The sequence below is a fragment of the Prorops nasuta genome, unplaced genomic scaffold (genome assembly GCF_024137725.1).
Source record: "Prorops nasuta isolate Cenicafe-Biocafe unplaced genomic scaffold, Cenicafe_Pnas_1.2 PNAS00022, whole genome shotgun sequence".
NCBI lineage: Eukaryota > Metazoa > Arthropoda > Insecta > Hymenoptera > Bethylidae > Prorops > Prorops nasuta.
This window is the reverse complement of record NW_027116819.1, coordinates 2,552,570-2,570,877: the sequence shown is the minus strand read 5'-3', so window position 1 is coordinate 2,570,877 and position 18,308 is coordinate 2,552,570. Positions and strand designations below refer to the sequence as shown.

The following is an 18,308-nucleotide window of genomic DNA, read 5'->3' as shown; positions in this document are numbered from 1 at the left end:
TTCAATCAATTCTGTAATTCATACTGTAGAGATATATTTTAACAATTGTATACTATATTCTGAAAAATGTTCAAGGTTCACTGTGTATGAATTTGTTTTGTGCAGATGCAACTCATATACTTTAATCTCAAAACACGATCATGAAAAATTAATAATTACAATTTAATGTTAATTTGCGCTATTTAAATTTTTAAATTTTCTTTATATATTGCAGTATTTACTTGAAAATGGAAATATTGATAATTGGGCCAAATGGAATCCTAAAAAATTAAAAAAACCTCTGAATACACATCTTTCCAATATTATTAGGAGAAAATCAGCACTTTCGACAAATGATCCTGATAAAAGTGGCAAATTGCAAAAACAGAAGAAAAGGGACTATAATGATATACAACAAAGTTTAATTGAAAGCAAAGAAGAACTAGCGGTTTTAATGCATAAACACATCTCTGAAAAAGCATTACTGGAAATAGAAATCTTAAAAACTCAGTTGGAGAAAGAAAAGCTGCATGTGCAATTATTAGAATTACAAATAGAGAAAGAATTAAAACAAACAAAGACTGTAAATGTTAATAATTATTCTAGCAATGAAAGAAATTATAATTAATATTAATTTAACCATTGATTTTTATGTTTTAGCCTTATAATTGACAATATGTAGATCCTGAGCAAGAATTGCATGAGGAAATGACAAACAATTAAATCTCATCTACACTTATCCAGAAAGATTTAAGACTAAAGAGGATTTTTTGTCACTTTTAGTTATAAATGTAATTGAAGTGTTAATTATATTATTAATTCATAAGTGAAATTATTATCATGAGTTACGTGAAATATTTAATAATGTTTGTTATATTATTTTTAATGGAAATAGCTTACGCAAGAATTTTAGCCCTCAATACGGCTATGAAAGTAGAATATTTTAGAATTAAAATATGTTTGTCTAATTAAAAACTGTTCTTATAATATGTGTAATACTTAATCTAAACATTTCTATTTATTTTTCTATTTGATTATTCCTTATCGTGGTTTATTAAAATAATAAAATTAGTAGAAAATATAATTTATTTCTTACGGTATATATTAAATACAGTTTATACAATTATATGCAGCAAAACTTTCATTAAAATTCATTATTTTTATTTGAATGGATAAGAATAACTTTATAGATACTGGATGCTTTCTATTAAATTAATAGAACAAATTTATGCTCTATCTCTGTAGATGTAGAATTATATGATACAAATGATAAAGATTTATATCTTTATCTCCTTTTTCCATTTCTGTTTAAATTTTTAGTTATACATAAAATGTTAAGTATGTATAGTACTCTTATAAAAGCCTACAAAATAAAAACATATATTATTTCGTACATGTGTACTATAGGAACACACTATTTGGCCTCATTCGTTTATTAGCTGAGTGTAAGTACTGAGTTTCTTTAAAAAATATGACATAATTTCTAGATTCACAGTACTTGCAATTAACGGGAACCCGTATACCGACATTACAGGGCGAAAACTATTTTGCATGCATCATCGTCATTTCTTAATGGATTTGCATTTTTGTAGACTTTTTGGAAACGTAAGAACATTATCTAGTAAAGTACGTTGGGGAAACTTGCGATTTAATTGTTGTTTCTCAATAATGTTAATATATTTATTTAAACAAAAAATTTTTTTCATTTTTTGTTAATTTTCCTAACGTAACTTAGTAGATAAGCTTCAGGCATTTCCAAACACTTGTAATAATTTTACAATCTGCCAACAAATGATGACGCTGCATGCGAAATAATTTTCGCCCTGTAATGTCGGTATACGGATTCCCGTTAATGAGCAAACGCATACCTGGTCATTTTTTTCTTTAATTGTTTTTCAATAATTACTTATAGATTATAAAATCATAAAAAATAAGATATTTACCGTTGAAAATAATTTTTTATTAAAAAATCTTTCTCATCTACGTGCAAAATATTTTCTATTTCTCTATCAATGTTACCAAAGACATCTTGATCAAAGTTTTCTACATCTATCGATAATCTATGAATGTTGTGCAAAACAACACATGCTATTATCATTGGAAGGGTCCTTTCAGGTGTCGAAAATCGGGATCCCATTGATAAGATCGGGAATCGTCTAACTAATACACCAAAACATCTTTCCACCATTGAGCGAGTACGAATGTGTGCTTCATTGTATAAAACTTCTGCTGGTATTTTAGGGTTGTGGAGAGGTGTTAACAAATAAGGCAAACATGGATAGCCTGAATCTCCCAGGATAACTCCACTTCCAAATTCACCACTTTCAAAGCGTACTTTGATACAAGAATTATCAAAAATAGTTGCATCGTGTGTGGCTCCCGGCCAACGCGCAACCACATCTAAAATTTCTAATTTAGAATTTACAATAGCTTGCACATTAATTGAGTAGGACCCTTTTCTATTTCGAAAAATTTCACTATGGTCTCCACCTGAAATTAAGTGAAAATATCATATTTTAATCTTCTAATACGTAATTAACATAAAAACTAAAAAAAAGATATCAAGTTTTAATTATTACCGTAAGATTGAATTCTGACATGGATACAGTCAATAGCACCTATAGTCCTAGGGAAACCAGCTAATTGAAAATTCTCATTTTGGGTCCTTAAGATGCTATTAGTCTCAAAAGGGAGCTTTATAAAATCTTCATGGAGTGCAGCTATTGCATTTAAAACTTTTGGAACTATAATTTGAGCACTGCTTTTGCTAACTCCGCTAAAGTCAGCTACTACAATTAAAAAAGATCCGGTTGCTAAAAACCTTAGTGTTAATTGAAGCTGGATTGTTGGTGAAATTGCTTCATTTCTAGAAATTTTAAATTTTGAATTAACAATTTAATATGTAATAAATTTATTGACGTATATACAGGGTGTAACGAAACGACCGCCTTTTCTCGTAACTGGAGGTTCGGTGTGACAAACTGAGTGCACGTGTAAAATTTCGTTCGAATCGTTCAAGAGGATTAAAAGTTATTTACATTTAAAAATCACCCTTTTTCGGTCCTTTTCGAACGACTTTGATTGCACAATGGAAAGTGAAGAAAGTGAAGAAACAATTGATGAAAACCCCAATAGAATGTAAAAATTATCGATCGCGCGCGATAATACTTTTGCTATTTGTTCCATTAATCTGGCTATCAGATTAATTTTAAAAATAGCAAAATCCTTTTCTTTACATTTCCAATTCAATTCAGTACAATTATCATTGACTGAATTTATGGAAAGAGCGAGAAGACGCAATGAAAAGGAAAGTATCAGAAACTAAGATGTCGCGCGAACGTACTGATAATTTAATAGGAAACGCATGAGGGCATTCTCTTTCTACTAACGAAGCTAAAGAGAATGATTCAAAATCAATACATTGATGATAGAGAAAACTAAACTTACCCATTTAATGTTCTCCAAGTTCTTTTACATCAAAGTTTTAAGAAAGCTTTAAACTGGCTCCTCGATGATTTCCAGAAAGCACACTATCACTGATTTTGCATTTAAAAACTCGCGAATTTAAGCAAATTTGGTATTAACCTACGTTTCTTCAAAACACCGGTTAATTTGACACATTTGAACTGTTTGAAATATGCTGAAGAGAAAGAGAGAGAGAGAGATACAGAGAGGAAAAATAATAAATAATTCGTTTCGACTACTCTTAATCAGCCTACTTCAAACAGTTCAAAACAGTCAAATTAACCAGTGTTTTGAAGAAACGTAGGTTAATACCTAATTTGTTTAAATTCACGAGTGCTTAAATGCAAAAACAGTGATAGTGTGCTTTCTGGAAATCATCGAAGAGCCAGTTTGAAGCTTTTTCGAAAACTTCGATGTAAAAGAACTTGGAGAACATTAAATGGGTAAGTTTAATTTTCTCTATCATCAATGTATTGATTTTGAATCATTCTCTTTAGCTTCGTTTGTAGAAAGAGAATGCCCTCATGCGTTTCCTATTAAATTATCAATGCGTTGGCGCGACATCTTAGTTTCTGATACTTTCCTTTTCATTGCGTCTTCTCGCTCTTTCCATAAATTCAGTCAATGATAACTGTACTGAATTGAATTGGAAATGTAATGAAAAGGATTTTGCTATTCTTAAAATTGATCTGATAGACAGATTAATGGAATAAATAGCAAAAGTATTATCGCGCGCGATCGATAATTTTTACATTCTATTGGGGTTTTCATCAATTGTTTTTTCACTTTCTCCACTTTCCATTGTGCAGTCAAAGTCGTTCGAAAAGGACTGAAAAAGGGTGATTTTAAAATGTAAATAACTTTTAAACCCCTTGAATAATTCGAGCAAAATTTTACACGTGGACTCAGTTTGTCACCCCGAACCTCCAGTTACGAGAAAAGGCGGTCGTTTCGTTACACCCTGTATATATGTACTACATGGTGGAAAATTGATTGGTCTATCTTTCTTTTAACTTCTTTGCATTATATGTAATATTTTTGAATAAATTATTATAATGCTGTACTTCATATTTAAAAATCATTTAAAATGAATTATTATTAACAAAAAGATACCTTTCTGTGATATGATATAATTTGTTCTTTATTTTTTGCAGCACTATGTCGAAATTTTCTTTGGATAAACGAAATCTGTATTCAAAGCCAGCATTATCCAGCATCTCATAATAATTGACCCTTTCCCTAAACACTCTAGATCTGCGTCGAAGATTTGGATTAACATCATCTGAATCTTCATCAGAATAGCTATCATTGAATAGCCATTCTATAACATTTTCTTCAATATTATTCATATCTTTTTTTAAGTTCAAAATGTTTAGGTTTATTTCTGTAAAGTCATTAAAAACATTCAAATATATTAAAATAATTAACATAAAATATTAAGGGTACAATAATAATTAAGCATATAGTTAAGGTTACCTTAAAAATTAGAATTTAACAAAGAATGAATGTTGTTTTGTGTTTTGAATTTTACGTCATTTCTTTTCACTTTCGATTTAAATCTTAAGATCCTGCCATTCCTGCCTGAGATTCCTGAAGTATGCACAAAATAAAAATTACCTAAATTTTTACTATTGCCAACTTCCACAATAAAAACTTTCCTATACTCTCATTGGGTTGGCAACACTACTTAATCCAGCTTGGTTTAATCCGACTTGGTAGGATTCGGCCTAAGGTTTCCAGCCCTGAAGATTTCCAAATTACAACGGCCCTATGGGCCGTGTTACTTTGGAAAGTAGGATAGCCAAATAATAAACAACAAATCTGAAAATGGTTTAATTGAGTTGGTAGCTCTGCGAGGTAGCTACGCTACAAGTTCTGCCGACTGATTACGCCTGACTTGTACGATTAAGGGCCACTTTCACCAACGCGTAGTTAACTTAACCCCAAATTAAGTAGTAGTACCAACCTATGCAAACTAAAAAAATGGATTGGCAGCCATTAAAATTAACCTCATAATAAAACTTCAAGTGTGATAATCCTTTCGGTGACAGCGCCATATAGTACATTTTGCTAACTCCGTCACGTATCACACATCCTACAAAATAAAAATAAGTTAGCCGGTATAAATTAATATTGGCTAATGATTTCAGTAATAATTTTAATTTATGTTAAATATTAAGTATATAAAAATTGTTACTTCAATACTTTCTTCTTAATTGGAGAAAGAACATTACTTCAGGTATTTTAATTTATTCATTATAATAAATTATACAAATTAAATAATTTACGCTAAAAATTTTGCATATATTGCAATGATTTTTGAACATTTAAGTGTTTTATATGGACAATCTCTTCACAGTTATACATATTTACAGACTTCTATAAGTTTGGCCTTAAAAGAGTGAATTATCTTCTGAATAATATATGTAATACTGTGAAAAATTAAACATTTATTACTGGGCAGAAGAGTTTGCAGGATTAAACTTTGATTAGTTAAAATATATTTTCCCCAATAACTGAAAATAGGTATACCGTTATTTATTTTATTGTTTTTGTTTGAAACTACTTAAAGGAATATACAACACTCAATATTATGGTTTATTTTAGATTTTAACAGCATGGATGATTTTGAGTTTTATGTAATCCAGCATTTATTTGACAATGAAAATGACGAGGATGATAATGTTCTTAAAATAAGGCATCGAAGATCACCTACAATTAGAAAACGATTTAATTACATTGAAATATATAATGATAAAGAATTTCAATTAAGATTTAGGTTATCTAAAAAGAATGTAATTATGATTTTACAAAAAATTATTCATAAGTTACACTATGACTCAGAGAGGTAACCGAATCTTTAATTAAAATAATACATATCATTAATAATGAGAACCTTTTTAGGAATAATCCAATTTCACCAATAATACAGCTGTTAATGATGTTTCGGTTTGCAGCAACTGGATCATTTATATTAAGCATTGCAGACTTTTGTGGAATTAGCCAATCTAGTGGTCAAAGGATAATTCACAAAGTTTCTTTGTCGATTGCTGAGTTACACAAAGAATATATTAAATTCCCTACTAACAATGATATGCTAATGAATAAAATTCAAAATTTTAATGTATCTGGGTTTATTCGTGTCATTGGCGCAATAGATTGCGTACATGTAAGAGTGAAATTATACGGTAATAAAAGTTGATATTCTAAATATATTTATATTCTTCATTTATTTAGAAAGTCCTAAATAACGTGTAGACATATACTAGAAGACGTTTATCTTATTGACTGTAATAAACATATATTTTGTATAAATTCTTTGAATAAAAATATTAATAGGAATTTAAGAATATTTCTTAACGAAAAATTGAAATCTGCAATTACGAATTATAAAGGGTCTTGACTATATACTTATACTGTGAACATAATTAATGTATACATAATACATATACATATTGATAAGATATTTTTTTTCAGGTGGCCAAGATAGTGAACTTTTTAGAAATAGAAAAGGTTTTTTTTCGATCAATGTACAAGCTATAGTAAATTCAAATTTACAGATTCTTGATTTAGTTGCACACTGGCCTGGGGCAACTCACGATGCAACCATATTTGACAATTCTCGCATAAAAACTAGATTTGAAAGCAACGAATTTGGTAACGGTGTTTTACTAGGAGATTCAGGGTATCCATGCCTATCTTATTTATTAACACCTTTGCTAGATCCACGGACACCAGCAGAGGTGTTATATAATGAATCACAAATACGTACTCGTTGTATGGTCGAAAGATGTTTCGGAGTAATGGGAAGAATGTTTCCTGTTTTAACAGTTGGTTCCCGATTCTGGACACCTCAAAAAACTCTACCATTAATAACTGCATGTGCGGTTTTATATAATGTAACAAGATTAACAAGTGAAGCAAATGATATTAACATTGAGGAATATTGTAATTTTGATAGAGTTTTAAATGAAGACCTACATGACAACGAAAGAGCACACCTTATTACAAATTATTTTGAAAGGTCAAATACTTCTTCTTTATATATCTTGATAAATTTCAAATTTTCCTTATATTATTTGATTTTCCATTTTATATGGTTAATTTATATAATATTTTTCTTTAATTTTCAGACTATTATGAAAACTATTAAGAGAAAAGAGCTCAAATAAATCCTCAGAAATTTGATTGCAGGGTGCAAATGGATTGGATTTGCAGGAAAAATGTTATTCTCACAATCAACACTGTGTATATGTTCTTTTACACTTTTATGACATTGATAACATTAATCCGATATATAATTTCACTTATAAAAGCGTGAATAGTATACAACTTTTTTGTAAGTTTAACAATTTGTTTTATTATCTCTCTTATTTATAGAGCAAGTAAAACAGAAATATATTTTATAAATAAACAAAACTATAAGAGAAAGATTTTACTAATTGCTACATTTTAATTATTTATTTAATATGAAAACACTTTTAAACTATAATATAACACATTATAATCTCTTTTTCATTTGTGATTATACATTTCTCAATACAGGAAATGTTTTAGTCAACTCAGACAAACTTTTCTTCTAAGGCGAATAAATAATAATTAAACTGCCTATAATTAAATTTTTTACTAAAAATATCAATGAAATTATCCTTACATCTTTAATAAAAGAAAGTCTTGTTATAACCTCAGTCTTCGTTTATACCTTTTTAAAGTAAATAATAAAATATTATAAACACTAACATTTTTTAACTTATGGATTCTATTAAAATCTTCATGCTGAAAGAATGTGCTCACGTTGAGCCCATAGAGTCACAATCTTCTGGTACAAACTTAGCAGGTCTCAGATCTTTTTCAATATATTCCGACTAAAATATATAAATTAATAATTAAATAAATATTTTGCCTAAAGGACTTTAAATTTAATATATTGTAAATTATTCTTACTGGACCATTTTGATGTTTATCTTGCTTATTCATTTGAGATTCCAGTAATTTAATTTTTAATTCTTCTCTCTTCAATTGAGCTTCCATCATTTTTTGCTCCATTAATGCTTTCTGAGTCATATGTTTTTTCATTATATTAGTTAGTTCCAATTTACTCAACAGTAGATTTTTTTCAATTTCTTTGCTATTTTTTGCTTTTTTAGTACGTAAATTTACACTGATGTTTGACTGTTTCAATACAGTGCCACTTCTAGCGTTATCTAATGGTGAAGTTAGGGGTTTTCGTAATTGGCTAGGGTTCCAGTTATTCCAAGTTTCGATTTCTTCATTATTAATTAAGTACTTTAAAGTAAAAACAGCAATATAAATATACAAAAATTATGTCCATAATTTAATAAGATAATATATATTACAATCATGACATTTTACTTACTTCAAACACAGGTTTACAAGGATCGTCAGGGTCATCTGGGCTATCCATATTGACAGTTTCATTAGTTATTGACAACGGATCAATTGAATTTAAATCAGAATCTAGTTCGTAATTAATACCAGTCATTGACGTACCTATAATTTCATGAACTTTCTCAGAAACTATATCCATCTTTACACTGCAAGACCCACCACCTGCAGAAACATTAAATCAAATTTTCATTTTAATTATTTCTAAACGAAAATAAATTTGTTATTTAATTAATGAAAATTTAACTACTTACCTGTTAAATATGTTTCTCTCTTTAAACTTGCATATTTTTTCCTGGAAATCTTAGTAGACATGCTAGGCCGGTTCTGGCCCCCCCCCCACTCCTGTCCACTCGGCTGAGCCTGATTGCGAGGTAGTGGGGGGAGCCAAGAAGTGCTAAGCGGTGGTGGTGGGGGAAATCGGAGGCTCCACGTGAGCTCGCAGCAAGTATGGGCGAGAGGGTTGCGGGGGTGCGGGAGGATACTTGCAGCATTTTGACATCACACCCCCACTCCTCTGACGTCAGGTCTCAGTTAGTAAAAGCAATTTCCTAGATGGTAAAACAGATTCTCCCTGCGTTTTTTTTTGTTCGCGTAACCTTGAATCTTTGCAGCATGCTACTACCCCGTTGAACCCCCTTTACCCTAAATGTAGCTGAGTATGTTACTTTTTTCCATAGCTCAGCAATTTTTGAACTAATATATAATAGCATGCACAAACACACAATTGATTCAAAGCATACTTGGTGCAATGTACTGTTCCGTTTTCTCGGTTAAATAAATCCGAGGATAGGGGCCAGGGGACGCGTCAGTTTAACACAAATTTTTCGAAAGATCGTAATCAAAACGATGGTTCCTACATTCGTGGACTTTCAAGGGTTTCGATTGAAAGATAATTCTTTTATAGTGAAAGAGTTTGCAGTTTTGCGCGATAAAAAAGTGTTTCACATTTTATTTTCACCACCATTTCCATATTCTTGGTTAAATGAGGCAGAGATAAAACAAGCAAAGTAAGTGAAATTGTTTAATTAAAACAGAAGCTTTTTACTGTAATATTTTTATTTTTACTTCTAGCTGGTTATATTATAACCATCACGGCTTAAATTGGACAGATGGCTATTCACCGTATTATAGGTATAAAGATGTTATAAGGAAATATGTGATAAATGAAGAAGAACAACAAGAGATATTCGTGAAAGGACTAGAAAAAAGGAATTGGCTTAGTGGTATCTCTGATTATACAATAAGTAATGCAGATGAATGCGAGTGGGGAGATTTCAAATTGAAAGACAGCAAAGACAAGTTGGATCTTTCTATGTGCATGAATCATGAAGGTTTATGTGCATTGAAAAATGTTTATTTTATGAAATGTATGTATGAAAGAGAAATGTACAATAAATAAGAAACAAAATAAAATTACGTTTCAGTTATTTAAGCAGATTCCTACAACAGTCTTTTTGAAACGATTTTTAACACGTGTTTAAATTGAAGAATAAGCATATCGAGTTTCTACAGTAATTCTATTTTAAAACTAATTTTTACATACACACACATACACGCACACACACACATACCAATTGATGACTAAGTATATTAAATTTCATCTCAATATGTGAATTATAAAAAGATGTATCATGGATGAAATGTTTCACTCATTCCACTATAATCGGACTCGAATCAATCTTCCTCTTCTCCCATTTTTCGCATCAATTTTACATTCTCAAAATGTATACCGAACTTCGAAAAAAGTTTAGCTTAATTAAAACTGAGCACGAGTACTCTACATGGGTACGTGAATGTCGTGACCGTATCCAGGAGCTGAGGAACGATAATCGGAATGCATCAGTGGGTACACGACAGAAACATTTTGCTGAAATCGCGAACATCAAGTGCCTTCTGCTTCGTGCATCAAAGGATAAAAGCTCCATTAAATTTGGTTCTGGTTCTCATAATGCGGGAGAACTTATCTGGGAGGAGCTCGAATCAGCGTTTAATAGCCGAATATGTAGTGGTATGGTGATAAATAGTAGTTACATAGAACCACGCAGCTTTCTATTAGATGCAGAAGAAATTGTGTACACCCGTGTAAACCAAGTATTTGATAGTGTAAATAGTGTTAAGATAAACTGTGTATTTAATGGACAATTTGTTTCTAAGGACATTAGTGATGATAAGCATGTATGTACAAAGAATAGCGTATTGTATAAAACTGATAATTTTAAGGAATGGTATAGGCTAAATATTGTAGAGATTTTACTAAAAGAGTTGAGTGAGTTTCAAGAACGTGATAGTGGTTGGGCTCTGGAGAAAATTCTGAGTTTAATAGTTAATATTAATCATTACAATCCACTACATGCTGGATGCAGAATTGAGCTTCCAGCCGCTATTTTACATAAAAAAGCTGTGATAAACATAGACAATGAAGATAGCGCATGTTTCGCATGGGCTGTGACAGTGGCACTATTTCCAGCAATTCCACCTGCCAAATCCTACCGAATATCCTCCTATCCACATTATCGGTCTGTTTTAGATGTAGGAAGTATAACGTTTCCGACCACTCTAAAACAAATTCCGAAATTTGAGGTGGATAATGACATTTCAGTTAATGTCTTTACCATGGAGGAGGTAGAGGAGGAACATGATTGTAAAGCCAAAGTGAACATTGTACCGCTTCAGATAACAAAGATGAAACGTTCTAGGCATGTTAACCTCCTCCTCATCACGGATGACCAGGGAACTGCACACTTTCTTTGTATAAGAAATCTTCCAAGGTTGATAAGCAGCCAAATAAGTAAAAGAGAACACAGTGCTCATATTTGTGATCGGTAAGTAAGAATTATACTAGAGATATTAATATTTTATAAAAAAATACTAATAATATCAATAATTCATTTCAGCTGTTTACACTATTTCCGTACTGCAGATAAGCTACAGTCGCATGAGAGGGATTGTGTGCAGCTTAATGACAACCTGCACGTAATTCTACCAAGGAAAGCTGAAGACTGCTGGGTATCTTTTAAAAACCAGAAGAACAGTGAAAGAGTGCCGTTTGTCGTCTATGCAGACTTTGAATGTTTACTACAGAAAATTGACAATAGTAGTAATAGTAGTAAAAATAGTTACGATTATCAGAAACATGTACCTTTTAGTGTAGGGTATTATTTGAAAAGTGCTCGCGATGCGTCACTCTCATGTTATAATTCACATCGAGGTGCTAATTGCATCGAATGGTTCGTATGCGAGCTCGAGAGCATTGCACGCATCGTCAGCGAAAAATTGAAGACTGTAATACCGATGAATACTCTTAGTGATGTTGAAATTTCGCGGCACTACAGTGAACCTAATTGTCACATTTGTGGAAAACCGTTTCTTCCAAATCAAGTGCGTATTCGCGATCATGATCACCAAACTGGTAGATATAGAGGACCGGCTCATAATAATTGCAACTTAAACTTTAAAGACTCGCATGTTATTCCCGTAATATTCCATAATTTATCCGGCTATGATTCACATTTTATTTTTGAGACGATCGTGAATACGTTTGAGGGATCGGTATATTTGCTGCCTGTAAATAAGGAAAAATACACTTCATTTAGTAAATATCTGCGAAAGTATAATATACAGCTAAGATTCATCGATTCGTTCAAATTTATGGCATCCAGTTTGGATAAATTGAGTTCATATCTGAATAGATCTCAGCTGAAAAATTTAGAGTCACAATTTTCGGAATTAAGTATTGAACAGTTCAGCCTGCTTACGAGAAAAGGTATTTTTCCTTACGATTATGTGGATAACATTACTCGCTTGGAAGAAACGGTTTTACCTGCACGAGAGTTGTTCTACAATAGACTGTCCGATAGCGATATCACGGAAGAAGCATATAATCATGCCAAAGAGGTATGGACCAAATTCTCTGTGACAACACTCGGGGAGTACAGCGATCTTTATTTGAAGACCGATGTCCTATTGTTGGCCGATGTTTTCGAGAGTTTTCGCGATAGCTGCATGAAAAATTATAGTTTAGATCCCGCTCACTATTATACGCTTCCAGGCTTCACTTGGGACGCGATGCTCAAGCATACGGGAATCCGTCTGGAACTCTTCACCGATGTGGACATGTTGCTTTTTATTGAACGCGGTATACGCGGTGGTTTGAGCCAGTGCTCCCACCGCTATGAGAGGGCCAACAATCGGTACATGCGAAACTACGATCCGGCGGAACCGTCGAAATACTTGATGTATTACGACGTTAATAATCTATATGGATGGGCAATGTGTCAACCGTTGCCTACCCACGGTTTCCAATGGATCGATGACGCTGCCAATCTCGACATCCTTAATGTGTCCGAGGATTCGTCCGAAGGCTATATTTTGGAGGTGGACTTGGAATATCCACGCGAGCTTCACGACAAACACTCCGATCTACCATTCTGCCCGGTGCGTGAGAAGCCGCTAGGTTCACACCAGGAGAAACTGCTCGCAACCGTCGACGATAAGACGCGTTATGTGATACACTACCGTGCTCTACAGCAGTGTATACGTAACGGTATCGTCTTAAAACGCATTTATCGCGGTTTAAAGTTCCGGCAGTCCACCTGGCTGAAGGCGTATATCGAATTAAATACACGCTTGCGGACAGCCTCGAAAAACGATTTCGAGAAGAATCTCTTCAAGCTAATGAACAATGCAGTATTTGGTAAGACTATGGAAAATGTTAGGAATAGAGTTGACGTGAGGCTCGTAACCAAGTGGGAGGGAAGATACGGGGCGGAAGCGTTGATTTCCAAACCGAATTTTCACAGTCGTGCGATATTTAAAGAGAATTTGGTCGCTATTCAATTGTCGAAATTATCCGCGAAGTTTGATAAGCCCGTGTACGTAGGCATGAGCATTTTAGATATTTCAAAGACCTGTCTGTATGAATTCCATTACGATTATATGCTTCCTACATTCGGCAGTAAATGTAAAGCGATGTATACCGACACGGACAGTCTAGTGTACAGTATCGAGTGTGACGATGTTTACTCGGTCATGAAACGTGATCTGGTCAAATTCGACACCAGCGATTACCCTGCTGATAATCGGTACGGCTTATCTCGAGTCAATAAAAAAGTGCCTGGGCTAATGAAGGATGAGAACAATGGAAAGATCATGACCGAGTTCGTTGGATTGAGAGCGAAAATGTATACCTTTAAGGTGCAGGACTGTACGAAAATTACCAAAAAGGCTAAGGGGGTCAAAGGTTATGTTATCGATAGAAACATAACTTTTGACGACTACAAGGATTGTTTGGATAATTTCACCGTACAGTCCCGTAACCAAAATTTAATTCGTTCGAAATTGCACAAGGTGTTTTCCACTACTCAGCGAAAAATTGCTCTCAGTCCGTATGACGATAAACGTCACATAACACCCGGTTCTGTAGCGACTCTACCTTGGGGACATTATAGGTTAAAAGAGTAGATTTTAATAGCTGTATTTATTGTATTATAATATATTACATAAATTATTATTATTATTATTATTATTATTACAAAACATTATTCTTATTTATCCACGAATTATGCGTTTTATCCATTCCTAACCATTTTACAAATACCTTATTCCCTTTCTTACGCAATATCTTCTCTACCAAGTATACATCAGGATTACCTGTTTTTAAAAGTTCATATTCATAAAATCCACCATGTATGTCTGTACCACGAGAATCTCTAAGTAGATACGTGGCAGGATTTGTCCTTTGCACTTTTGTAATTTGAAATATTTCAGTAGTCCAGTTCGGTGTGTAACCTTTAGCAAACGCATTTTTGTATTTACTGATTCGCACGAAATCACCAGCCTTGAACTTGGTACGTCCAACGATCTTAATGTTGCTATATACAGTAGCAAGCAGATGCTCAGCATGCTCAGGTTTCACGTCAACGGGCCGCATTCCTATAGTACGATGTCTTCGCGCGTTATAATCATCTACCAGCTGTTGCAGTATATTTCGCCATTTGTAACTACCGTCCAGTGTAAAACGTTTCCACATTTCGGTTTTTAACGTTCGATTCCAACGCTCGACTATTGACGCTTTTAACGTGCTGTACGTGGAGTAATGATTTATTCCACGTTTTTTCATGAGCAGTTGAAACTCGTTGTTGTAAAATTCTTTACCATTATCAGTTTGCAAATTTTTGGGACATCTTCCACTCTTTAAAATTTTTCCCATAGCTGTGGTCACTTCCTTACCACTTTTTGTCTTAAGCGCTACTGCCCAACCATACTTCGATAAGGTATCAATCACTGTCAGAATATAGTGATGACCAGTATCAACGTAATAACGCATATCAACAAGGTCAGCCTGCCAGAGATCATCGAAACCACGTATTATGACTTTTCGTCGTGGAAAATTTCTTCTCGCAGGGACATGTAACTCTTGCACCAGTTGTTTCTTTTCTTCACTCACGATTTTCCCTGATTCTCTTTTTACAACCTTTCCCCCAGGCACATATAATTTCTGTTTCTTTTTTTCACTCATGATTCTTTTTCTTTCGAAAGCAATCGATTATCATGAGTATAAAATGTATGATGCATCCTAAACATTCACTTTTTGGATCCATCATTAATCTTGCTGTTTGTTTGCAAAAGTTTTGACTCAATCTCCTGTATTTTTTTATTTATTCTTTCTTCAATTTTCTCCTCCAATTTAGCTAAACTGTGTTGCAAGAACTTTATATTCACAGCACATGTATTATTATCAGAATCAATAGTCAAATTTACTATTTTTTTATTATTCAAATCCAGTGCTCTTTTAGTCACATTTAATGTACCAATATTAAATTCTTTCCTTACGTTAAAACCACTACCAAATTTGTTAATTGACATATTGACGTGTGGTACGCAACTGAAGAAAATGTTTATAAACTGTACCCTTTTATAGAATAAGATCCTCTTCACGCAACTCTTCTATTATTGACTGTATTTCATTATGGTGGTTTGTATGACCTGCGGTGGTTGATGCAATTAAAAGTCGCAATCGATCAACTAATTCATTAGGATCGTTCCAATGTATATAGTTTGCAGGCTCATCAGTAACACGCATAAATCCACTACCAGCTATCACTCGTTGTGATGGCACTTTATTGTAAATTAGTGGTTGAATAATTTTCTTATACTTTGGACCCTTATTCCCTTGAACCTGTTGGTAACTATCATTTGCTCTTTTATATGATTTAGTTTGTTCAAGGATTTGCTTATATATGATCTTGTCATCAATGGTGTAGAGCTTTCTATCAGGCTCTTTCATGAAGATTAATTCAAAAAGACCTCTCGTACCAATATAGCGCTTTTTATCAATTAAAATATCACCTTCATGACTAATATCAAATGTACATCTTCCCATCACATATTGGTTCCTTTCATCTAATGTAACTCCGAAACCGTGATCGATTTGATCTTTATTATCGAAAAGGAGCAACTGCATATAATGACGTGCAATACGTGGAAATGATCTCCAATCTATGGAATGATTTATTTGTTTTTTGAGCAATCCTAAGGTTTCCTGTCTTGATGTTGAATGTGATGATGCAGACTCTTGTCCAGGCTCTGAATGTAATGATGTAGATTCTGGCATTGATTTAATTGGTAATACTGATTTATCAAAAGTAGATTTTTCATCATTATCATCATCATCATAGATCATCAATGATTTATTTGTAAGAGTGCCGTCATTGTTATGTAATTTCTTTTTTTTCTTGACAATATACTCATTAGGGGTTGAAGTATGATAACGCTTCCGCTTCTTATCATGATTTGTATCAATGTTTAAGTCATAAGATTCTTCATTGTTATTATCTGTTTGCATAACTAGTTTTTTCAGTGGATCAACTATTGGTTTAAAAGTTTCATTCAATCTACTTTCCACCATTGATCTTTCCAATTTCAGTGCACGGTGTTTTTCACGAATCACCTCACTCGTTTCAGCAATCTTCTTAAGTAGTGACTTTTCATCCATTTTTATTGTTTAACGAGTCAATGTACTAGTTCTATCGATCTTTATAGCTGTTCAATCAACTAGTTTAGCAGTTCAACCGACCGGTTCAGCGGTTCAACCGACCTGTTTAGCGGTTCAACCGACCGGTTCAGCGGTTCAACCGACCTGTTCAGCGGTTCAACCGACCTGTTCAGCTGTTCGACCGACCGGTTCAGCGGTTCAAATGACCGGTTCAAATGACCGGTTCAAATGACCGGTTCAGCGGTTCACCTGACCGGTTCAGCGGTTCGACCGACCGGTTCAGCGGTTCAACCGACCTGTTCAGCTGTTCGATCGACCGGTTCAGCGGTTCAAATGACCGGTTCAGCGGTTCACCTGACCGGTTCAGCGGTTCGACCGACCGGTTCAGCGGTTCGTCTGACCGGTTCAGCGGTTCGACCGACCGGTTCAGCGGTTCAACCGACCTGTTCAGCTGTTCGATCGACCGGTTCAGCGGTTCAAATGACCGGTTCAGCGGTTCACCTGACCGGTTCAGCGGTTCGACCGACCGGTTCAGCGGTTCGTCTGACCGGTTCAGCGGTTCGACCGACCGGTTCAGCGGTTCAAATGACCGGTTCAGCGGTTCGACCAACCGGTTCAGCTGTTCAATCGACCAGTTCAGCGGTTTAATCGACCGGTTTAGCGGTTCGACCAACCTGTTTAGCGATTCAATTAACCCGTTTATCTCTATAACTGATTTGCTTAATAATGTATTTACACTGTTCAATGCTCTACGTTAGACTAACACTTTTCAGCACTGATATGATGCTTTATGCTATTCGATGGTTGCATATTCATCGAAACCCTTCCGATATCGACCATTTTGCATACCACTGTCCTTATCAATTACTAAAAATCCATAATCTTCCTGCCAACACTTTGAACACAATTCGCAAAATTTTTCAAATGTCATATCAGTGTTTACATGATCTTTGTAAACATGCTTCAAGTTAGTCCCATCCTGCTTAAAAATGATTATCATATTTGCATTGTCACGAATCAGATGTTTTGGGATCTTGGCATAGGTCTGACAAAGATAGAAGCAATCGATGCTCGAGTGCCGACCCATTGAAAAGTAGTCTCTTATATTGTCCTGCTTATCGCTTGCCACATCATCAAATATAAAGATTGAATTTGGTAATGCATCTGTCACACTTATAACCTCACTATTATTTGAAAATTGATGATAACCAATTTCCTCCATATCTGTCAATAGCTGTTCCAAGTAACGGTACTTCGGTTGCTGTAACGATTTCGAGTAAACGTACAGGTTGTCAAATCTTACACCGTGAGGACTCTCAATAAGACTTAGCAATACGTTTGTTTTCCCACAATTTGAGGGTCCGCAAACTATACAGCGTATAGTTGACGGTAGCAAAGTTCCATGACGTTTCATATCACTAACGGTGGCAATGTGATAATCGGTATTAGAGATATTGATACT

The 18,308-nt window shown here is 33.9% G+C and overlaps 2 protein-coding genes across 2 annotated transcripts; one reads left to right on the top strand and one right to left on the bottom strand.

The window, feature by feature from the left end:
* Nucleotides 1-1,918: 1,918 nt before the first annotated feature.
* LOC136781299 (putative nuclease HARBI1) lies at nucleotides 1,919-4,793 on the bottom strand. Its single transcript, XM_066740151.1, has 3 exons — nucleotides 4,558-4,793; nucleotides 2,559-2,845; nucleotides 1,919-2,469 (listed from the first exon to the last, which is right to left on the bottom strand). Exons 1-3 carry the CDS (start codon nucleotides 4,791-4,793, stop codon nucleotides 1,919-1,921), a joined length of 1,074 nt encoding a protein of 357 aa, XP_066596248.1.
* Nucleotides 4,794-5,214: 421 nt separating this feature from the next.
* LOC136781298 (putative nuclease HARBI1) lies at nucleotides 5,215-7,587 on the top strand. The gene is made up of 5 exons (XM_066740150.1): nucleotides 5,215-5,236; nucleotides 6,052-6,292; nucleotides 6,349-6,613; nucleotides 7,005-7,468; nucleotides 7,578-7,587. Exons 1-5 carry the CDS (start codon nucleotides 5,215-5,217, stop codon nucleotides 7,585-7,587), a joined length of 1,002 nt encoding a protein of 333 aa, XP_066596247.1.
* Nucleotides 7,588-18,308: the final 10,721 nt, after the last annotated feature.